This window comes from Lissotriton vulgaris, chromosome 9 (assembly GCF_964263255.1).
Source record: "Lissotriton vulgaris chromosome 9, aLisVul1.2, whole genome shotgun sequence".
NCBI classification, from domain to species: Eukaryota; Metazoa; Chordata; class Amphibia; order Caudata; family Salamandridae; genus Lissotriton; species Lissotriton vulgaris.
The window spans coordinates 1,076,485,870-1,076,511,265 of NC_141697.1; the positions used below are offsets into that span (position 1 = coordinate 1,076,485,870).

The following is a 25,396-nucleotide window of genomic DNA, read 5'->3' on the forward strand; positions in this document are numbered from 1 at the left end:
TAATGGGCAGTAAGTAGTAATGTCATGGCAGAGGTCTATGCCTCTACTCTCCCCATCATCTAGACCAGGGATATATGGGATCAACTCTACTCATATTTTATACAGTGAAATGAGGCAGGAAGTCACAGTTGTTTCCAGGTGTGATAATGAAAGAATGGAGCAATGCTACTAAAGTCTTATGCGAGGGAGGTAATCATAGTAGGAGATGGCCCAAACCTAACCACCATAAAGAAGAATTGGTGACACATTTTTACAATGGTTCAAATGAATCAAATAATTTGCTGAATTATTAAGTATTATTGTAACTGTACTGTCTAGAACCAATGACACCATATGAACAAATGTTATTGGTGATCACTGAAATAGTACAATGGTGACTGTAGTATCTCCTGGGTGGTTGTCCTATAATTTAATTTAAAAAAAAAAGTAAGCAAATGAATGTCGGCTTCCAAACTATTGTCCAAGATGGCAGATCTCAAATGTAACAGTATGGCTACGTGTGGCCTGATGATGCCCTTACTTAGGAAATCCATCCTTAAAACTGCACAAAGACGGTGAGGGATAGAAATAAATGGATGTTTTAGAACAAGTCTGTTAGGCAGTTCTTTACAATAAAGTATGTCTTCAATCAATCAATCAATCAATCAGGGCATTTGTTAAGCACGCTACATACCTGTGAGCGTCTTAAGCGCTGGGGGGGTGGGGTTGCTGGTACTGATCGAAGAGCCAGGTCTTGAGAAGTCTTCTGAAGGCCAGTAGGTCTTGGGTCTGCTGTAGGATGGTGGAGAGGGTGTTCCAGGTCTTGGCGGCGAGGTGGGAGAAGGATCTCCCGCCAGCGGTCGTTCTTTGGATGCGGGGGACTGTGGCGAGGGCGAGGCCGGCGGAGTGGAGCGGAGCTTGTGGGTAGGGGCGTAGAAGCTCATTCGTCTGCTGAGGTATGCTGGGCCGGCGTTGTTTAGGGCTTTGTGTGCGTGGATGAGGAGCTTGAAGGTTATCCTCTTGTTGACGGGGAGCCAGTGTAGATCTCTCAGGTGGGGTGTGATGTGGCTGCGGCGGGGGAAGTCGAGGATCAGTCGCGCCGAGACGTTCTGGATGCGTTGCAGCCGTCTCAGGAGCTTGGTTGATGTTCCTGCGTAGAGGGCATTTCCGTAGTCCAGCCTGCTGGAGACGAGGGCCTGGGTGACTTATCAAAATGATCAAAATGACCCAGAATCAATTGACCCAGATCAAATTGACCCAGAATCAATTTTGAAGCTGGTGGCCATCTTTCGACATTTTTCATGCGGGTCTGTGAAAAAGGTCACAATTTGAAAATATGACTAATTACACTCCCACATTCAGAGTTATAAAGGACAAGTAAACTAATTTTAAAAATATCAAATTATTGACTTAAAGTGGCAATGAAATCATCATGTAATGAAATGTACTACATTTTAATTTTATTTTGTATTGTCTGTGTTGACTTTTTCACCCATTTTGTATGGAATCATTTTCATTAAAAAAAATAATAAAAGAACTAGGTCCAAGCTTGCTGAGATTTTATGAGCAAGCAGTCTGAAACTTCACAGGTCATTGTTCCTGTGATAAGCAGTTTTGATGGGAAAGGCAAGCAGGTTTGTACTACTTCCTTAATTACCAGCATCACAGACTTCCGTCCTACCATAGAGTTCTTCAAGTTGATCAAGCCTAGAGTTTGATTCCAGTCAAGCCAACAAACATTCAATCTTCCTCAAGTTTCATGAACCTTTGAACCATTTTTTAGTTCATTTTAAAATGATGCAAATCATTTGATGTCATTCAAATTTCCATCACTTAGTGTGGGTAGAACAGTTGGGAGCCTGCTTCCACCTCAGTAACTGAAACAGTGAGATTTAAAGAGTGTGAAAGGAGATGCTCTATATGTTTACTCAATGAGGTAGCACTTAGTAATTAGCCAGTAGAAAGTACTCCTGTTAGGCACAGATGTTGCAAAAAATCGGATGCCTCTTATTTTTTTTAAATGCGCAGGTCATGATTCATTCTGACAGGATGCTCATTTCACAGATATTAAACATCAACAAGTTACACTTAGGAAATAAGATTTCATAAACAGTTGAAATTCCCTGAAAAAAAAAGGTTACAAGGATGATATAGTTAGGAAATAAAATTTAAAACACCTTAGAAATTCACTGAAAAAGCAAAGGTTACAGGGTCATTATATACGAATTTAAATGATGACGAATAGTGAGATGAACTGTTCTCCCCCCCAGTCGTGACAGGCACACTTTATATATTAGTTTGCACAAGCACTTTTGCACATTTAATATTTTTATTTATGTGTATTTTCCTCAAGCACTACTCTATTCACTATAAGAGCACTCAGGTTAGCGAAACGCACACGATGTTAATGAGCCACACACAAAGCCTTGAATGTAGACAATATAAGAAGTAAGGGAATCATGATGATACCATGTGGGTTTCTATTATGTCTATATATGACTATGTAAAGGGAATTTATTTCGATAGTCTTTGATTTTATACTTTTCATAGGTTACAATGATTATTATAATCACCTATTGTAAGCATGTTTATAATGTGTTTTGCAATAGGTCGAATTTGACAAAGGCAGCGATTATTTTGTACATATGCGTATTTGCACATATCATGACTAATGCGTATTTGCACACATCATAACGAATGCGTATTTGCACACAACATAACTAATAGCATCAATGTTTTTTAAAAAGTGTTTTTTCCCTTAATTGAATATTGAATATAATATCATAGAAAGTTAGGTGTCATATCATTATGTCCCCGCAACATTTCATCATGATGTAACATCAATATCACATGTTATTATATGCGGACATGCTATCTGTAAGGTTTTTTGCGGGCATAATTTAATCACTGTATTCCATTTAATAACTGTACAGTTAAAATGCATTTGTGCAGAAAAATGTATGGACAGGAGGTCGTTTTATAATATCTCACAATGTGTATAGTTTACATATATGTACTAAAAAGAAATAGAAAATACGAGGTGGCTTGTATATATCACAGGCTGTGGTATTACACATTGTACAATGTTACAAAATGGTGCCCATGTTATCAACCCGAAAACAGTGCTTGCAGCATGTTAGTCCTCTCATTATGTCTAACAATTCTGAGCTTTGGCGCGAAAAACGCGCAATGGTGGTGATTTTAAAAGTGTGCTAACGCCGACTGTCATTTGTCAGTGAGCAAGGGCACGGACGTGCCCGAAACGCGTCTGATGGCAGTTTTTTACCCACATGTTGTGAAATAAAATACCAGCAGTTGAATAACTTACTTCGCCTTGGAGTGCTAATTGAGTAGTCTGCGTGCCCTTCTGTGCAGGAAGCACTTTGTGGACGGGCTGGATTGGCATATATATATATATATATATATATATATATATATATATATATATATATATATATATATATATATATATATATATATATATATATATATATATATATATATATATATATATATATATATATATATATATATATATATATATATATATATATATATATATATATATATATATATATATATATATATATATATATATATATATATATATATATTACCTACTGGCGATAGCCAGTAGGTATATATAGTTAGGATTTTTTCTCTATGGAACTTTTGAAAATTCTATGCCTAATAACTTTGGCGTTTGTGGACGGAATTGGCTGAAATTTTCAGGAAAATGGCACATTTTGTTTCTGAGCAGCTCCTGGAAATTTGGGGGGGGTTCGTCGAGGGGGGGCCGAGAAAAAAGGGGGGTCCCAAAACGCGTTTTTCCCATGTTAATTTCCATAGGGCGGTTGGACTCACTTTTAGCCCGAACGGCTGAATGGATTTCCACGAAACTTGGCAAAATTGTAGGGACTGTTAGCCCGATGTGCCTTTGCTAGGTCTCAATATATGTGCTTCAGTGAATTTTGAGAAATTAACGTTTAAATCAAGATATATATCTGTAACAGCGCTCCGGGCAGCGCTCCGGTTCGCGTACTTTTCGCTTATCGGAACTTTGCGAAGCGAAGCTGATTGGCTCTCCGGTGTCTGTCAACATTCTAAACAGTCCGGTGCGGCCGCCATCTTGTCTCTCGGTAGGATCGAGAGACAAAAGGAGGCCAAAACAAAGGGGGAAATGAAGGAAAGGGGGCAAAGTAGACCCCTTCTGACCCCCTAGGATTGATGAGGGGATATTATAGAGCCACGCTGGGCCCGAAAAAAAAAAAAAAAAAAAAAATTCTGATTTTTTCGCCGTAGAGACCGTCTTGGTACGCGAACCGGGCAGCTAACCGGGCAGCTAACCGGGAAGCTAACCGGCAGTGTAACGGGAGTCTGACGAGTAGCTGATTGGCTGTCAACATTGTAAACAGTCCGGAGCGGCCGCCATCTTGTCTCTCGGTAGGATCGAGAGACAAGAGGAGGCCAAAACAAAGGGGGAAATGAAGGAAAGGGGGCAAAGTAGACCCCTTCTGACCCCCTAGGATTGATGAGGTAATATTATAGAGCCACGCTGGGCCCAAAAAAAAAAAAAAAAATTCCGATTTTTTCGCCGTAGAGACGCGTCTTGGTACGCGAACCGGGCAGCTAACCGGGCAGCTAACCGGGAAGCTAACCGGCAGTGTAACGGGAGTCTGACGAGTAGCTGATTGGCTGTCAACATTGTAAACAGTCCGGAGCGGCCGCCATCTTGTCTCTCGGTAGGATCGAGAGACAAGAGGAGGCCAAAACAAAGGGGGTAATGAAGGAAAGGGGCAAGGTAGACCCCTTCTGACCCCCTAGGATTGATGAGGGGATATTATAGAGCCACGCTGGGCCCAAAAAAAAAAAAAAATTCCGATTTTTTCGCCGTAGAGACGCGTCTTGGTACGCGAACCGGGCAGCTAACCGGACAGCTAACCGGCAGTGTAACGGGAGTCTGAGGAGAAGCTGATTGGCTGTTATCATTGTAAACAGTCTGGAGCGGCCGCCATCTTGTCTCTCTGTGGGATCGAGAGACAAGAGGTGGAAAAAAAAAAGGTGTATATGAATGAAAGGGGTAAGGCAAACCCCTCCTGAACCCCTAGGATTGATGAGGGGGCTATTAAAGTTCCCTGGGGGGTGAAAAAAAAAAATGCGATTTTTTGCGGTAAAGGTGCTTCCTGGTACGTTAACCGGGCAGCTAACCGGCAGCGTAACGGGAGTCCGACATATTGTGTTTTTTGAAGGTTTGTGATATGTGCACGTGTGGATTTTGTCTAATTAAGGTTAAAAAAATATATATATATCTTTAAGCGTGTTCTGGCGCGCTTACGTTTTGGGTTTGGTTTGCGCTGCAGAGACGATACGTCACGGTTATGCAATGCATCATGAGGCGTCTCACGGGCTACGTGATACGTCACTTAATAAAGAATATATTTTACAGCTATAGATATTAGCTTTTAAAAAACCAATGAAATTCACAGAAAAAACCATAGGTTATAGACCATATATAGTTAGGAATTTGCATTTACAAAACCTTGAAAATTCACTGAAAAAACCATAGGTTATAGACCATATATAGTTAGGGATTAGCATTTAAAAAACCTTATTTTACTCGCACAAAACCATTGAAATTCCAAATATAGTTAGATGCACTAACTATATATCGCGGACCCGCAATCCACTGCTAATGATGTCACATATTACATCATTCATGACATGGTCAGTGACATCACTGATGACATCTCAAATGACATCACTGATGACATCTCAAATGACATCACTGATGACATCACTGACATCTCATTTGACATTACTGATTACATCAGTGATGATATCATTTATGTGATAATACATCTTCAGACTCTAATATAACCTTAGATACACTCAGTGTAAACAGGCACTCACAGACTGTCACACATCCATGGAGTTACCCACACACCTAGTCAGTCATGCAAAGAATCAATCACACCTCCATTTCCTCAACTATACAGTTATACACACCTTACTTATTCAAACATATACTAACACATATTTACTCTCTTATACAATCCTTGATACAAGTTCACAATGATTCATACAGCCACTCTCACATTCACTGGCTCTTATGTTCAGTTATTTATATATGTCAACTCTCACATGGAGTGTGTTTTACATATGTACTTACTTTGACATGTAGAACTGAGATATCCATTCACTCACCAATACCAATATACTCATGCACACAGTCAACTGTCCATACAGCTGTTTCTACATGCACTTTTGAACCCATACACCTAGGGAATCAACTGCTCACACATCTATGCACAGAGTTATACACCTCCCAGCCACCCACACACATACTCAGTCTCCCATACAAATACTTGGGCAACCATTCAATAACCCATATAGTTACTGATATAGCTACTGATTTAAACATGCAGCAGTTTACAGAAGAACATAAATAATGATTGCCAAATTAAGACACTTTAATCACTAACCCATGCACTCAGTGAGACACATTTAATCATTCTCTCATACAGTCAGTCATGCACCTACTAAATCCTTCATCCAGACACTTATACATCCACTCATTCTTCAATATGTAAGACATATTTTAACTTTACAGAAACATACAGTCACTGGGTGTTGTCATCAGTGATGTCATCAGTGATGTCATTTGAGATGTCATCAGTGATGTCATCAGTGATGTCACTGACCATGTCATGAATGATGTAATATGTGACATCATTAGCAGTGGATTGCGGGTCCGCGATATATAGTTAGTGCATCTAACTATATATGGAATTTCAATGGTTTTGTGCGAGTAAAATAAGGTTTTTTAAATGCTAATCCCTAACTATATATGGTCTATAACCTATGGTTTTTTCAGTGAATTTTCAAGGTTTTGTAAATGCAAATTCCTAACTATATATGGTCTATAACCTATGGTTTTTTCTGTGAATATATATATATATATAAAGCGCTCAGAACCTCGAACAAATTTTCGAAGAGGAGACGACACAGCGTGGTGGAAAACCTTCTTTTATTTCTCAGTCGCTGTCTATATATATAATATATATATAATACCTACAGGCGGTCGACAGTAGGTAGGTATAGTTAGGAACTAGTTTCCATAGGAAATCCGCAACATTCTATTGGGAATAACGTTGGCGCCGGTTGATGAATCTCCGTAAATTTCTCAAAGAAGATGGCCGGCTCCGCTCCTTCCCTGAAAGTCTCGGGAAGGTTCGTCAAGCGGGGGCCGAGAAAAAAGGGGGGTCCCAAAACGTGTTTTCCCCATGTTAATTTCCATAGGACCTTTAGACACGGCTACAGCCCGAACCGCTGAACGGAATGACACCAAACTTGGCAAAATGGTAGAGTCTGGTACGCAGATCACGCTTTTGGTTAAATAGTGTAAATCCCTCCAGTAGTTGCTGAGAAAATTAAAGTTGAAATCAATTATATATCTATAAGCGTGCACCGTGCGCGCACCGTGCGTGCCCCTTGCCGTGCACGAGCTTCATGCTGATTGGCTGCCACTGTCTGTCGTCACTCCAAAACAGAAATTGATGGCAGCCATCTTATGCCTCAGTGGACTGAGGCACAAGAAAGCAGAAAATAAAAAGAGTAGAACTCAAAAAGGGAGCAGGGTAGAAGCACCCTGACCCCCTAGGCCTGCTCAGGGGGTCCAACAATGACCCCCAAGGCAAAAAAAAAATTTTTTTTTTGCCTTTGGGGTCCTTGTGGGAACCTCTGAGCAGGACTAGGGGGTCAGGGTGCTTCTACCCTGTCCCCTTTTTGAGTTCTAAAACTGCTCGAGCACGAGCTGCATGCTCATTGGCTTTCAACACTACAAACCAGGAAGTGTTGGCAGCCATCTTGTGCTCGGTAGACCGAGGCACAAGAAAGCAGAAAAACAAACGTGTAGAACACAAAAAGGGGGCAGGGTAGAAGCACCCTGACCCCCTAGGGTCCCACAAGAACCCGGGGCAAAGCAACGCAGCCCCTTGGTGCATACTGGAGACTCCTGGTGGGCTACTTGCCTCCCAGGGACCCCCAGTATGCAAGGGGAATTAGTTCGCCCTCTGCAAACACGCCCGTTGCAGAGAGGTGTAAAAAGGGGCATAGCCTCATTACTCCTCTCTGCAATGCAGCCCCCTGGCGCATACTGGAGGTTCCAGGTGGGCTAGTTGGCCCCAAGGGACAACCAATATAAAAGGGGAATTAGTTTCCCTACTGCAAACGCGCCAGGGGGCTGCGTTGCAGAGAGGTGTGAAAAGGGGGATAGCCTCATTACACCTCTCTGCAATGCATCCCCCTGGCACATACTTGAGGTTCCTGGTGAGGTAGTTGGCCCCCAGGGACCCCCAGTATGCAAGGGGAATTAGTTCCCACTCTGCCAACGCGCCAGGGGCCTGCGTTGCAGAGAGGTGTACAAACATTTTTTATAAATTTATATTAAAAATATGTAATGTAATTTAAAAAATAATATATCTAAAAATAAAAAAACGATAATAATGTAGTAAATCAGTTTAAAAAATATAACAATTATTACATTAAAAAATTTTCATTTACAAAACCATTGAAATTCACAGAAAAAACCATAGGTTTCAGCCACGTTATAGTTAGGAATTACCATTTAAAAAACCTTTGAAATTCACTTAATAAACCATAGGTTACAGCCACGTTATAGTTAGGAATTAGCATTTAAAAAACCTTTGAAATTCACTGAAAAAACCATAGGTTTAACACATGTTATAGTTAGGAATTAGCATTTACAAAACCTTGCAAATTCACTGAAAAAACCATAGGTTTTACACACGTTATAGTTAGGAAGTAGCATTTAAGAAACATTTGAAATTCACTGAAAAAAACGTAAGTTTGACACATGTTATAGTTAGCCGGACATTTCACTCATATAAAACCATTGAAATGCCCCCGTTATAGTTAGTTCAGCTAACTATAACTCGCGCGCCCACAATGCACTGCTGATGACGTCACATATTACATCACTCATGACATGGTCAGTGACATCACTCATGACATCACTGATGACATGTAGGTAGTTATAGTTAGGATTATTTTCAATAGGGAAATCGCAACATTCTTTTGGGAATAACTTTGGCGCCGGTTGAGGAATCTGCCTGAAAGTTTCCTCAAATTTGCCTCGCGGCGCTCCAGTCCTTCCCTGAAAGTTTGGGGGGGATTCGTCAAGTGGGGCATGAGAAAAAAGGGGGGTCCCAAAACGTGTTTTCCCCATGTTAATTTCCATAGGGCGGTCGACCTTACTTTTAGCCCGAACGGCTGAATGGATTTCCACCAAATTTGGCAAAATTGTAGGGACTGGTAGCCCGATGTGCCTTTGCTATGTCTCAAGATATGTGCTCCAGTGGATTTTGAGTAATTTAGGTTCAAAAAAATATATATCTGTAAGCGCGCCCCGGTACGCGCACCGGGGAGCGAACCAGCGCGCTATGCGAGTTCGCGAGCGTAAAGCTGATTGACTCTCGGGTGTCTGTAAACATTCCAAACAGTCTGGTGCAGCCGCCATCTTGTGTCTCGGTAGGATTGAGACACAAGAGGTGGCAAAAACAAAGGGGGAAATGACCAAAAGGGGGCAGGGTAGACCCCCCCTGACACCCTAGGTTTGATGTGGGGGCCATGAAAGGGCCCAACGGGGCAAAAAAAATATATTTTTTTTCGATTTGTGCGGGGGGAGGCCCGGTACGCGCACCGCGGAGCGTACCGGGGGGGCGTACACTGGAGAAAAAAGAATGACAGAGTTTTTTTTAAATGTAGTTTTTTTTTATAAATTGGAGGTAGTTCTAAAATGAACAGTTTTTTTATTCTTTTTGTTGTTTTATATTTTTTTAATGTTTTTTGAACATTTTTTTACTTTTTTTGGCTTTTCTGAACAGTTTTATATTTTTTTGTATTTTTTATGGGGAGAAACAAAAAACAGGAAATTATAAACGGCTCAACTGGAGAAAAAAAAACCAGGAAAAAAATTAGGGTTTCTTCGGGCACTTGTGGTTATCACCAGCAATGTTGATGAGGGTAATACTCTTCTCACCATAAGTAATTGTTTTGCCACAATATATGCAAACGATTTTGTAATCACCAAACTTAGTTTGTATGTTTGGAACCATCTGACTTGCCTCTGGACCCGATGGAGTGGGTTCTTTGGTTGTTGAGGTGCTGGCAGACGATTGTGGAAGGTTTCTGCACAGTTCTCTCACCTCTGCTGCAGAATAGATATTGGGGTGCAATCGTTGCATGTGCCGAATCATTGTGTGATTCCCAAATGAATATTTTTTTGCAGGGTTCCCCCTGGATAGTACAGCGCCACAGATGAGACAAGTCACCTTTGCAGCGTTTACCTTCTTTGCACCCCTTGGGATTTTAAAAAACTCCCATATACAGTGCTCCTTAGGTTTATATGGGGCATTGTCTTCAGGCAGGAAATGCCTTCTCTGCCTTCTCTCCTCCTCCTCCTCCTCCTCTTCTTCTTGACCACCAATGTGATGTTGTGGTGGTCCTTGTGGTGGTGGTGGTGCAGATGCTCCAGCAGCTGCTGCTACTGTAGCCATTTCTCTAACAATAGAAGCAGGTCTTCCTCACTCAAACAACAAAGTGAGAATGAGGAAAAAAGGTGGGGGCTTTCACCATTTGGAAACCAAACGTGTTCTGAACCAATGAAAAGTGTTATTTTCAGGTCACATGACCTGATGCGCTTATGCCACGCGCACCGGAGTGCGCCCGGGGGCGCGTAGCATGAGCGCGTCAGGGCGCGCCCTGGGGGCGCTTATGTAGCGCGATCGTATGTGCTCCGGCGCTTCCAGGTGCGCTAACGCCGTGCGTCAAAAACACGCATCACGTGGCTACGCGATACGTCACGATGATGTTTTCGTTCGCGGCAATAGCGCAAACGGGGCGCTCACCGGTATGCGAACTGGTGCGCGTCAAAACTGCGCTTACCGGTAAGCGCATCGGTACGCGCCCAGGGAGCGCTCCGGGGCAAAAAAAAAAAAAAAGCCATAAAAAAATAGTATTACATAAATATACAATATCAAATTCATTATAAAAAATATTACATTTCATACCGAAAGAGGTTTGCTATTAAAAAACCTTTGAAAGTCACTGAAAAAACCATAGGTTTCACACCAGTTATAGTTAGGAATTAGCATTTAAAAAACCTATTAAATTCACTGAAAAAACCATAGGTTTCACACCAGTTATAATTAGCTGGAAATTTTACTGACATAAAAACATTGAATATTCCCACGTTATAGTTAGTTGGACTCACTATAACTTGCGCGTGCAATGCACTGCTGATGACGTCACATATTACATCACTCATGACATGGTCAGTGACATCACTCATGACATCACTGATGACACCATCCAGTGAATGTGTGTCTTTCTGAAAAATAAATATTAGTGAGTAATGTTTAAATATTTAAATATATGTATTAGTGTTTCACTTTGTGTATAAGTGGCTGCATGGGTTGGTTAATAGCTACATGTGTAGGTATATGAGTTATTAGATGTTTTTCTTAGTATCAGTATGAGTGTCTATATGGTTTGGTGGGGGTATTACTTAGCACATAGATGCATGAGTGACTGACTCTCTGTTTGAATGTGTGTCCAACAAACTATAACGTGGGAATTTCAATGGTTTAATGTCAGTAACATTTCCAGCTAACTATAACTGGTGTGAAACCTATGGTTTTTTCAGTGTATATATATATATATATATATATATATCCATACTAATAATATAAAGAGAGAGCCCAAAGCTTTGAGGCGGGTAATCTCAGGAACCACAGCACCAATCACAACACCCAATACAGCGTTGGAAAGGGCAGTTGCAGCAGAAGGACATAGGCTATACAGACGCCCACCATATACATTTAAAAGGTAAAAGAACCGTGCCAGCAAAGTAGTCCCTTGTGGGCGTGTCTGCGTTGTGCTGTGGGCATGTGCTGGGGGCGTGACAAACACTGGGGGTGTGTGGTACGTTCCACCCTTCATGCCATGTCTCATATTGTGTGCTAATCCCACACTGCTCCCTTTAAATACCTCTGCACCCCATGATCATAACCCACCCTTACTCCTTAAAATACCCCAACACCCTTAAACACTAACCCATCTTAACCCTATAAATATACCCGGTACCCCAAAACCCAAACCTATCCCTAAACCCTAAAAATACCCCTGTACCCCAAAACCCAAACCTAGCCCTGAACCCGATAAATACCCCTGTACCCCAAAACCCAAACCTAGCCCTGAACCCTATAAATACCCCTGTACATCAAAACCCAAACCTACCCCTGAACCCTTAAAATACCCCTGTACCCCAAAACCTAAACCTAGCCCTGAACCCTAAAAATACCACTGTACCCCAAAACCCAAACCTATCCCTGAACCCTAAAATACCCCTGTACCCCAAAACACAAACCTAGCCCTGAACCCTTAAAATACCCCTGTACCCCAAAACCCAAACCTACCCATGAACCCTAAAAATACCCCTGTACCCCAAAACGCAAACCTAGCCCTGAACCCTAAAAATACCCCTGTACCCCAAAACCCAACCCCTGAACCCTAAAATACCTCTGTACCCCAAAACCCAAACCTAGCCCTGAACCCTAAAAATACCCCTGTACCCCAAAACCCAAACCTAGCCCTGAACCCTTAAAATACCCCTGTACCCCAAAACCCAAACCTACCCCTGAACCCTAAAAATACCCCTATACCTCAAAACCCAAAACTATATCTGAACCCTTAAAATACCCCTGTACCCCAAAACCCAAACCTACCCCTGAACCCAAAAAATACCCCTGTACCCCAAAACACAAACCTAGCCCTGAACCCTTAAAATACCCCTGTACCCCAAAACCCAAACCTACCCCTGAACCCTAAAAATACCACTGTACCCCAAAACCCAAACCTACCCCTGAACCCTAAAATACCCCTGTAACCCAAAACACAAACCTAGCCCTGAACCCTTAAAATACCCCTGTACCCCAAAACCCAAACCTACCCCGGAACCCTAAAAATACCCCTGTACCCCAAAACCCAAACCTAGCCCTAAACCCTAAAAATACCCCTGTACCCCAAAACCCAAACCTACCCCTGAACCCTAAAATACCTCTGTGCCCCAAAACCCAAACTTAGCCCTGAACCCTAAAAATACCCCTGTACCCCAAAACCCAAACCTAGCCCTGAACCCTTAAAATACCTCTGTACCCCAAAACCCAAACCTACCCCTGAACGCTAAAAATACCCCTATACCCCAAAACCCAAAACTTTATCTGAACCCTTAAAATACCCTTGTACCCCAAAACCCAAACCTAGCCCTGAACCCTAAAAATACCCCTGTACCCCAAAACCCAAACCTAGCCCTGAACCCTTAAAATACCCCTGTACCCCAAAACCCAAACCTACCCCTGAACCCTAAAAATACCCCTATACCCCAAAACCCTAACCGAGCCCTGAACCCTAAAAATACCCCTGTACCCCAAAACCCATACCTATCCCTAAACCCTAAAACTACCCGTGTACCCCATAATCCCAAACTATATCTGTACCCTTAAAATACCCAAACACCCCAAAACATACACCTCAGTACCCCAAAACATATACCCCTATACCCATAATTACCTTATCCAAACATTAAAAAAAAACACGCTTTTACCATTCATGCATTTACAACGAATTTCGTTGTAAATGTATGCGTAGTAAAAGCATATAAAATGTAAACCCAAGCGTTATAATGGCATTGCGGAGTCATGGTACTTTTGTAATGAAAGTATGCCGAGTGAATGTATGCGGAAAGAAAGTTGCCGAATAATCGGTGTTTACCCTCCCCCGGTAAGTACATTGGTGGAACGGCGGCCCACATCTCCAGCAACATTCTCATATTTTTTCACCACCCATTTGAAAAATGCACAGGTCTCTCTCATTGATGGCCAGCACCAACATACACTTTTAGACACACCTCCTGCCACAAGTTCTAGAATTGCGAACTTTAGAGCTGGGGAGCTACGTTCGAATCTCGGCATCAGCTCAACATCCTGTGATTCCAGGCAAATCGCTTTGTATCCCCGTGCCTACCACAAATGAATGTGTTCTTCCGTAATGTAAATTATGCTCATGCCATGTTGTCGAGTTTGCGCTATATAATATTGCAAAGAAATATAAAGTAGGGAAACTCGAGTTCACACACTACTGAACGCGCAATCTTAAGTGCATCAACAGTGCACAGTGAATTGGAGCGTTTCACAGGCCTGTCACAGATAAGAAATGCTATCAAAACGAATTCCTACAAAACAATATACTACTGTCCGGCAGCAATTCATACCCGCACAACGTCGGCACGGGATGCTATCAACAATGAAATCATAAACCAAGGACTTATAGAAATTGAAGACTCACTGTATCTATTAAGCGAGAAGTCCTTACAAGATTTCAGCCTACCGCCAGCAGTCCGAACTAACTTAACTGGATACCACAATATCGCTACCGCACACAATATTCCAGAGCTAAATAACTACCTTGCTCAACACTGGCCTAACTGAGTTCCCGATGAACAACTTGCCTACAACACCATAGTTGATAGTGTTGAAAAGAAGCAAGGCAAACTATTGTTCATAGACGCCCCCGGTGGCACAGGAAAGACTTACCTAATCAACCTCATACTTGCCAAAGTTCGATCTTCTGGGAATTTGGCTCTAGATGTTGCTTCATCTGGAATAGCTGCCACTTTGCTAACAGCTGGGAAAACAGCTTCTTCTACCTTTGAACTGCCTCTAACAGTTTCCGTTGAAAGGGATTCAACATGCTCTATTCGGAAAAATGGACCTTTGGGGACACTGCTTCAAAATGTGTCTCTTATCATGTGGGACGAATGTACAATGATACTGAAACCATTGCTGCCTGGCCTTTTTTTACCCGGACAACGTCGGGACGGGCCGCTAGTATATATATATATATATATATATATATATATATATATATGCACAAATGAGGCTCTCTCACCAAACTAGCGCAGCAGCCGCCACAGCAATATTGGAAGAAAAGCCACGCCACTCCAACGTTCAATATGGGCTGAAAACGATTTATTGAGCGCTCAAGGCCACCAGATCTTACGCGTTTCGGGCGTCCGCCCTTGTTCACAGATCATTAGTCAGTAAGTTCACAATGGCTTAAATGCAAAAAGTTTTTCCCGGGCATTTTTTCCACAACCACGTGATAAATTAACATAGAAGACACACTACATAACTTAGGCTAAAGCAGTCTTTCCTCTAAACCAGTGCCATGAAAGATATTTACATAGATAAGATAACAGCGTAAATGCGTTATTAAAATCACAATCAGAATACAATTCATTTTGTAATTAAAAAAATAAATATATTGTAATCTATAAAAATATATACATTTTTATAAAAAACATGTGACTGAGACAATGTGCAAATATCACAATTATATAGTGCTAACAGTTGGTCACTAATACATAAATGGCACATTATATACAAAAAGATACTAATGTTGATTCATTAGAACCTAATGCCAATGTGTGACAATGTGCTGTCTCAGATCTATTGGATAAGTAAACTTATCCAATATAATATCAGCATGAATGCTCAGTGTATAGATTGTGATTTATTTTATATTACATGGTTACTGGAGTAAATCGTACAATACGAAAGAGTTCAATGACTGCCTATAGTCATGCCCCATTTGTCTGTGTCCAAATAAAAGTGCTAGAGAGGTTTTGGGAATGTGTGTGCCCCCCCAAAAAAAAGGGAATAAAGTAAGGGGAAAAGATTTTTTTTTTGTAAAGTTTTGTTTTCTTATTTGTTAATTTTCAAAGTGGATAGGAGTGAAACTCCTTACCGCTATCCAACATGTGTGCCATGATGAAAGGGATTGATTCAGTGAATATGATTCTAAAAAGAGACGTTGAAGGGAACAAGAAAGGCAGGTACTGGCAGGGACACTTTAAGTAAGTATAAGCTGGTCAACAAAAGGACATTACAGGAATACATGAAGGTCTTCCGTAGTATTAAGACCGTTAGGGAAACGACTATCCAGTTCGAGGATGAACTGAGATTCCAGTCTCCTGAGCATGAGATCCCTATCTCCCCCCCTGATAGGTTTGGGTACGGAGGCTATGACAAAGTATGTTAAGCAGTCAAGATTATTCTGGTGGATGGCTTTAAAATGACGGGCCACAGGGTATGTGCTGTCGTTGTTCACGATGGCTCGAAGATGTTGTAGAATTCTGACATGCACCTGTTTGCCGGTACTGCCCACATATCTTAGGCCACAGGTGCATGTCAGAACGTATACTGCAAAGTCAGTTTTGCAGTTGTGTTTCCCCTTAATTTCCACAGGGTCAGGTTTAAAGGGTTTAAAGGGTGTGGAGTATTTGGTGGTGTTTACCCCAAATTTGCATGCTCTACAACTAGAACAATGAGTAAAACCAGGCCTAGCCATCCAATTGTCTTGTTTGGTCAATTCTGGGAAATCACGACTGAGCTGGGTTCTCATGCTTAATCCTTTCCTGTAAGTGATATTAGGTCTATCCGCTATTCTAGGGGCCAGCACCAAGTCAGTTTTTAAGGCTGGCCATCTTTGGTTAATGATGGACCTTATTTTGCGTTCCTGTCTATTGAAAATCAGAATCAATCTAGGTGGACTACTGCTTGATTCTGTAGTTACTTCAGAGCTGGAGTCTGAACTAGACAGAAGAGACTCCCTGGGTCTACAGTTGGCTTTAGCAATGGATTGTTTCAAAACCGATTCTTTGTATCCCCTTTCACTGAATCTGTTGAGGGCTTCAGCAGCACAGAGTTGATAGTCCTCATCGGTGCTGCAGATACGTTTAAGCCTCAATAGTTCTCCAAAGGGGATATTGTCAATGATATGACGGGGGTGGGAGCTGCTGGCATGGAGTGTGCTGTTTCCAGCAGTACTCTTGCGATGCAGTTTGGTGCATAACTTCGAATTTCTCACAAAGATCTTAACATCAAGGAACTCTGCCTCTAATTTGTCAATGTGTGATGTAAAATGCAAATTCTCATTATTGATGTTAATTGATTGTATAAAATTTTCTGCACCAATCTGGTCCCCCCTCCAAACAATAAAAACATCATCAATGAAACGCATCCAATGCAATATGTTGTTAGCCATGATGTCACTGTAAGTGACATTGAGTACCCGCTCCTCCCACCAGCCAACGTGTAAACACGCATAGCTGGGGGAGAAGCAGGCACCCATAGCCACTCCTCTCTGTTGTAGATATATTTCCTTGCCAAACATGAAAAAGTTGTGATGCAAGCACCAATTTGTCAATTCTATCAACATCCTATTATGATTGTAACAGTTGATGGATCTGGTACCCAAAAAGTGTTCAAGTGCTCTTAGTCCAGCCTGATGGTTGATGCTGGTATAGAGTGATTCTATATCAAGGGTGATTAATAACAAATCATCACTCCAAGGAACATTGTTGATTTTGTTCAAGAAATGGCCAGTATCCTTAATATAAGATGGCAGTGCTTGCACTAGATTTTGAAGGAAATAATCAATGTATTCCCCAATGTGCTCAGCCACACTGGAGATGGCAGAGATAATTGGCCTCCCAGGGGTAGGGCTCACCATTTTATGCACTTTAGGCAATAAGTATAGTTTAGGTAGTACTGGGTTTTCAACATTAAGAAAATCAAATTCCTCTTTGGAAAGCATGTTTTCCCTCTTCCATTTAAACAAAAGTTTTTTGAGGGTCTCTTTTGACTCAATATATGATTTCATGTTGGATTTATTGTAACAAGTCCCATTATTTAGTTGTCGCAAGGCTTCGGCGAGATAGTCTCTCTGTTGCCAGATGACCACGTTGCCACCTTTATCTGCCGTGGTCACTATGATGCTCTGATCTTTACTTAGCTTTTTGACCAATGTAGTGTAAGCTTGTTCTTGGTTGCTTCTGTATCTTTTCTTATGTTTTACTTTATGGTACAGTTGTTTTAGGTCCTCAATGACCATATCATGAAATGTGTCTATTGAGTCACGAGGCATAACTGGAATGAAGGTAGACTTAGGTTTGAATGGACTCAAATTCATTCCTACCTGTGATATTTGTGCTGCTTGAAGTTCGTCCTGGGTTGCCATCTCCTCAGCAGCCGGTGCATCGTTCATTGCCAGTTGATGCATTGCTAGAAAGGCTCTAGTGTCTCCAGCCGGGACATTGAGAGAACTTGCTACAAATCCAGACTGTTTGGAAGGGTTGTTCTTGTTGCCATCTTTAATGTTGAAAAATGTCATAAGTTTTAGTTTTCTAATGTAAAGAAAAATATCCACACGTGTTTTTGTATAGCTGAAGTCTGACACAGGACAATAGGTAAGTCCCAAGCTCAAAAGCTGTTTTTCTGCCTCAGTAAGTACAACGGTGGATAAATTGATGATTGTGTTCTTCATTGTTTCTTTTTTCGCCAATACTGCCTCTTTTGTTTTTTTGGAGATTTTTTGTTTTTGTTTTTTGCGGCGTTCTCTTCGGCGTTTGTTTCGTCTTGCTTTGTTGCCTTGTTCTGAGGCTGCTGTTTCCGATTTCTGGGTCTCAATGTTTGCAGTGTATATATATATACAAGCTAAATGCAATGTATTTTCCGTTGATTACGTATTTTACTTTGTTCCTTACAATCCAAATGATTCTAATCTGCATGTATAATGAGCCTTTATTTGCACCGGACTCAGCCTGCAAATATACCGGTAGTCTGTTTTCCATGTGTATGAATTCAATACCATGTGACACCTTGTTTGTGGAACCTTGGCCCACTGGGGCGCAATAGTTCTAAATGCAAGCTAAATGCAATGTATTTTCCGTTGATTACGTATTTTACTTGTTCCTTACATTCCAAATGATTCTAATCTGCATGTATAATGAGCCTTTATTTGCACCGGACTCAGCCTGTAAATGTACCGGTAGTCTGTTTTCCAAGTGTATGAATTCAATACCATGTGACTGTATATATTCAACACTTCCTGTTTGGTTTCGGTCTCGTGAAAAAGCAGAACTGACTGCGAAACGCGTCGAGAAAGCCATTAAATAAATCACGCTTTGCACTTCCAAGTGGCCCGGATCTCTTTTCTTTACTGGAGAAGGTTTTGGTTGGATTTATTGGGACTCGCTATCCCATCCGAGGCCCGCCTTTGACAAGCGGCAGGGGTCTACAGCGAACTGTTGGTTGGATGTGTTGATAAAGAACCCCGCCCGCCCCTCTGACCTGGATACAGCAACATTGTACCAACGCTGGTTACAAACAACGGACATTCTCTCGAAAAGATATCTTCAAGTCAACAACGGAGGACAACTTTAGTACGAACAGAAACGCCTATCCAGCCTTCACCAGCTGTATTGGTGAGTGCCTGTGCATTCTGTCGTATTCCGTTACTGAAGTGAATTTGTTTGTTTATGATCGCTGATCACGAGCCACAACATCCCAGCGTTTCAGAGAGGCTTAAGGCTTGACACACTTTTCGTATACCGTTACGCAAGTGTGTCACGAATGCAAAGCAGGCGGAAGCTCATATTTCCCGCAGACATTTAAGACAATCACAATAATGGCTTCTAGTAGGAACCAACGGCGGAACGAGGCAGCAAGCCGTATGTTTACCGATGCCGACTCACCTACCACCAGCAATACCTCTGAGAATGTGAATCAGAGGAACATTGGCCCTAACAAACAAAATCTTTGGAATGCCCTGTGGAAATTGCTGGTAACTGAGCAAAGTAAATGGTGGGAAGCCACTACACTTCAGAAATATATTGAAGTAGACAGAGTGCCAAGGGGGTTGCGGATTTACACCACGCCGACCCTCGCAGACCCGGACCCAGATATGGTGGAAGAATGGGCGGGGAACAGTCACGAATGTTCCATAATAATGCTCAAAATTCTTGTGAAATACGCAAATAAACATTGTGAAAAACTGGCTTCAGAAATAGAGGCCATTACAAACCAGTTAAAAAGCCTTTACGAAGATGAAAAAGACTTTGACAGCGAAATGGCAAAGTATGATATCAAGCTCGAGAAACTGGAGAAAGAAATATGTGATAAGAAAGAAAGCAAATTCATACGTGACCGCAATGACTATGAACGCGGCCAAGTACTGACTTTTGCCAAGAGATACGACCATTTACGTTCAGTTACCATACAGGGGTCCAATCTGTCTCCTGTTTCGAATGGAACAAATGCCACAAACACTACAGATCAGGCTGTCTCAAGGGAACAAACAATAACCCCAGCTGGTCCAAGCACTACAACAGCACAAAATCCGGAGCTTATGAGCGCAAAAGAAAAGATTTTAATGGAGTTTGCCATGGTAGCCCAGGGAAGACTGACTGGGCAAAACAAACCATCCGGCGGAGGAAAAGGACGAGGTCAAGGCGCGAAAGGCGCCGGAAAAAACAACGTGACCATGAACACAAGCAGCATTTCGAGCCCAGTGGGATCCAGGACAAGGGGCCAAAGGAGAGGAAAATAATGGAGTCCAACACCATCATCAACTTGTCTTCCAGGGAGCTGAACAAGGCTGAGAAAGAGGTACTTTCCTTAGGATTATCCTTTTGCCCCACCTCCTCTTTTGACTATACACAAAGTCGTATTGATCTCTTTTATTTTACTCGAAAGTTGCGCCTAAAGAAGTGGCATGCCACAAAATTCTCCACTGAGACCCGCGAGTCTGCACAAGTGCCCACCAGTATCACGGGTGAAGATGTGGAAAAGCTGCATCTACTCCATGAACTGGAAGGAGACTTGGACACGCTCGAGAATCCTTTGCTTAATGTGATACCCGATGATGTGGATATTGGTTTGAATTTTAAAAGCGGTTTTAAACCGAAATCTGTGTTCTTACCGCAAATTGTTAATGAATCAATCGATATCTTTGAAAAAGCTATGATTAGAGAATTTGAAAGACTATCTAAATCCAACAACCAGGTGAAACACAATTTAACGAAAGCTCAATTTGATGCCATAAAAACCCTGTGCGATGACAAACAGATTATTATCAAAAAATCTGACAAAGGGGGAAATATGGTGGTGTTACCCCGTGACATGTATATTAATAAAGGCCTATCCCAGTTGAGTGATGATACTAAGTATGAAAGGAGTAACAAAGCAATTTACCTTGCCTGTGTCTCGAAATACACGGAACAACTTAATGAGTGGAGGGAAAGAAAGCTCATTAGTAAAGAGGAATTTAATTTTATCCTCAACAAACACCCCAAAATGCCAGCCCTCTACCTTCTACCGAAAGTTCACAAAAATGCAACTAATCCCCCAGGTCGACCGATTGTGTCATCACGAGGCAGTTGTTGGGAAAACACCTCGAGATATGTGGACTTTTTTCTACAACCTTTGGTTATGAACCTACCTTCATATCTCAGAGACTCTGGCCATTTCCTACAGAAAATTAATAACATGCCCTGGGACCCCAAGTATCTCTTCATGACCCTAGATGTAAATAGCCTTTACACCTGCATTCCCCACCAGCAAGGCATTGAGGCATGTAGACATTTCCTCAAAACACGGTCTATCTCCTATCTTCTCCATACTGAGATGATTCTGGAGATGGCACACATATGCCTTACCAAGAATTTTTTCCTATTTAATGAGACTGTCTACCATCAGCTACTGGGCACCGCAATGGGGACTTGTTTTGCGCCCAGTTTTGCCTGTCTTTACCTGGGACAGTGGGAAGAGAAGGTGGTTTATCAGTCCCCTGCGTTTTCGACCAAGGTGTCTTGTTGGCTACGCTACATAGACGATATTTTTATTGTCTGGAGTGGAAGCCAGCAGGAAGCGTTGGAATTCGTGAATGAACTGAACTCCAACGAGTTCAATCTCAGCTTCACCTGTCACATTGACCCCACAACCATTGAATTCTTAGATGTCAGGGTGGAAAATAGGAACAACACTCTTACCACGACCCTATTCCGTAAAAGCACAGCCGGGAACAGCTTATTGCATGCCTCGAGCTGCCACCCCACCAACCTGATTAATTCTATTCCTATGGGGGAATTCCTTAGAGCCAAACGGAATTGCTCTAATGAATCAGACTACAATACAGAAGCTGCCCTCATGAGCACAAGGTTTAAAGAACGAGGGTATGGTCGAAAATGTATAGCCAGGGCCCTAGCCAAGGTGAAAGAAAAAGACAGAACAAGCCTCCTCAACCCCAGTCCACCTTCGAGTCAGTCTAACGAAGGGGTGATCAGCAGATTCATTACTGATTACAACTGTGACTCAAGGGGGGTAAGGAATGCCCTAAGCAAATACTGGAGTATTCTAAAACTAGACAAGGACCTTTCTCCAGCAATTTCCGAGCATCCCCAACTCACGTTCAGAAGACCCAAATCCCTGAAAGATCTTCTCTGTTCGACTCTTTTACCTAAAGCAATCAAACAGAGAAATCCCATAGAAGGTTTTTACACTTGTGGCAGGTGCAAAGCCTGTCGCAACAGCAAAAACACTAAGGAGGTACAGCTGTCAAAAGAAACCAACAAATTCAAAATCACCAAGCATGTGACATGCCTTACCGACCATGTCGTATATGCATTAAAATGCCCCTGTCAGCTGTACTACATCGGCAGCTCCATACACCAAGCCAAGAAAAGGGTGCTCGAACATATGCGAGCCATAACTAATGGAGATAAGCAATACCCCATTGCCAGGCACTTCGCTTTGCACCACAAAAGCAATGCGAATTTGCTGTCATTTTGTGTTTTGGAGACAGTCCCAGTCAGGGAAAGAGGGGGAGACCGTATCAAGGAGATGAGGAGACTGGAATCCAGACTCATCATCAAATACAAGACGACCCAACCTAATGGCCATAACTTGCATGAGGAATTGAGTGTGCATTTGGGTTAACTGGTCGGTTTGTCTGCGTGTAATTCTGCCGTTTTTTAACCATTACTGTTTTATTATTGTCACTTATATTTCGGTCACTGACTGCATTTCTCTCACTTTTGGTTTACAGAGTTACCGGATGAATTTTGGGAGTCTGTCCGATTGTATGAATGGACCACATTGAATCAATGAAATTTTGGAACAATTTGCTTTTGCCCACTTGGGCGCAATCACAGTAACTTATAAGGCTTTGCATGTGGAAAATTCGACAGTATGAATGACCTAATTCATTGCTGTCCCAGTATGAATGGACCACATTGAATCAATTAAATTTTGGAACATTTTGCTTTTGCCCACTTGGGCGCAATCACAGTAACTTATAAGGCTTTGCATGTGGAAAATTCGACAGTATGAATGACTAAATTCATTGCTGTCCCAGCGCCGACTGGGCGCGATCCAATGACGATCATACTGCCACTGCCTTCCACGGCATGTTTAATGGAAACACCTTGTTTGTGGAACCTTGGCCCACTGGGGCGCAATAGTTCTAAATGCAAGCTAAATGCAATGTATTTTCTGTTGATTACGTATTTTACTTTGTTCCTTACAATCCAAATGATTCTAATCTGCATGTATAATGAGCCTTTATTTGCACCGGACTCAGCCTGCAAATATACCGGTAGTCTGTTTTCCATGTGTATGAATTCAATACCATGTGACACCTTGTTTGTGGAACCTTGGCCCACTGGGGCGCAATAGTTCTAAATGCAAGCTAAATGCAATGTATTTTCCGTTGATTACGTATTTTACTTGTTCCTTACATTCCAAATGATTCTAATCTGCATGTATAATGAGCCTTTATTTGCACCGGACTCAGCCTGTAAATGTACCGGTAGTCAGTTTTCCATGTGTATGAATTCAATACCATGTGACTGTATATATTCAACACTTCCTGTTTGGTTTCGGTCTCGTGAAAAAGCAGAACTGACTGCGAAACGCGTCCAGAAAGCCATTGAATAAATCACGCTTTGCACTTCCAAGTGGCCCGGATCTCTTTTCTTTACTGGAGAAGGTTTTGGTTGGATTTATTGGGACTCGCTATCCCATCCGAGGCCCGCCTTTGACAAGCGGCAGGGGTCTACAGCGAACTGTTGGTTGGATATATATATATATATATATATATATATATATATATATATATATATATCCACAATCCAACTTAAGAAGAGGCACTTACTCAGGGCTGAAAGTATGGGGCCAATTTAATGTTGTTTCAGGTCAAACATTCAAACATTCAGGCTCCAAACATTCAAAGGTATATATAGCCCTCCCCTTTCTTCTTCAAACATGGGTAGACATAAAAGAAAGACTGTTTGCAAAATTTTCGCTAGTAAATCAGAACGACAATTAACCTAGCCTCAATACTTTGTGTATAAATACCGAGTTGATGTGAAAAAAATGTCGGCATAATGCACCATCAACACGCTCTACTACATGATTGAAACAAGGTTTAAAACTCCTGCGATGTATTGACACAGAATCTAGACATAATATCTACCTGAGGTGGAGGCATGCATGTAAACACTTTGTATGGAGCCACTCTTTTCAATGTGTGCTGCCCTACTTACGTATAATGAAAAACTGACCAATTACAGTAAATAAAATCGAGCTGCAATACTGGTAAAAAATAATAAACTCATAACGCTGTGCCTTACATGATGGGATGAGAATTTTCACAATTACCACGTATGAAGATTCTGACCCGAACATGCTACAGGCATGGAATGATAACACAAAAAATTGCTCAATGGTGATGATGCGTATCCTGATTAAATATTCATTAAGGAAAGAACATGATTAAAAGAGGATATTGAAAAATTGTGTAGTGAAGACTCCAAAGAAGATTTTGACCAGCTGTGGTGGACATGCAAAAAAATATTGACAAAGTGGAAGAGAATAGAAAAATACAAAAAGCAACATCAATTCATACAGGATTTTAAGGATTTTCAGGCAGGAAGGATCTTGACCTTTAATAAAAAATATAATTGTATGTACAATGGTAGTACCAATAGTAAATCCTTTGGAATAAATACAGAAAGTGATGCTTCAGGGAGCAATTTATCAGCAGTTTCTGATTCATCACTCACAAGAGAGCAACCAACTGTTGGATGGAAGTTTTTTTGGGAGCTCAACAGGGGAAGAACCAAATTTAAAAAAGGAATAAACTCGTCAAGAGGCAGAGAAAAAATAGGTCAAAAAATCAAGATCAGATTAAGGAAAGACAGCAATGCTCCACTGGGAATGATAACAAGGAGCAAAAAGAAGCACAATGAATAAGTAATGCATGAATGTGGTAAACCTTCCCAAATGGTGTTTAGGTTAAAAAGAAGATAGATGTACTACCACTGGGTTCATCATTCAGCCCATCGTCTAACTATGTTCAAAGTAGGATGGATTTGTTCCAATTGACGAGAAAATTGAAACTCAAGAAATGATTTGAACAAAAACGTATCACTAGTGGG

The 25,396-nt window shown here is 41.6% G+C and overlaps 2 protein-coding genes across 2 annotated transcripts in view; one reads left to right on the plus strand and one right to left on the minus strand.

Annotated features, from left to right (window-relative positions):
• The window catches only part of FAM107A (family with sequence similarity 107 member A), an 850,316-nt gene that overhangs the window by 309,269 nt on the left and 515,651 nt on the right, over positions 1-25,396 (minus strand). The gene's annotated exons all lie outside the window — the stretch shown is intronic.
• LOC147692839 (uncharacterized) lies at positions 19,588-20,508 on the plus strand. The gene has a single exon (XM_086936844.1). The coding sequence runs from the start codon at positions 19,588-19,590 to the stop codon at positions 20,506-20,508; it is 921 nt and encodes a 306-aa protein (XP_086792970.1).

Excerpts from the sequence above, each read along its gene's own strand:
- LOC147692839 (XM_086936844.1), top strand. The coding sequence starts at position 19,588 with ATGGCTTCTAGTAGGAACCAACGGCGGAACGAGGCAGCAAGCCGTATG.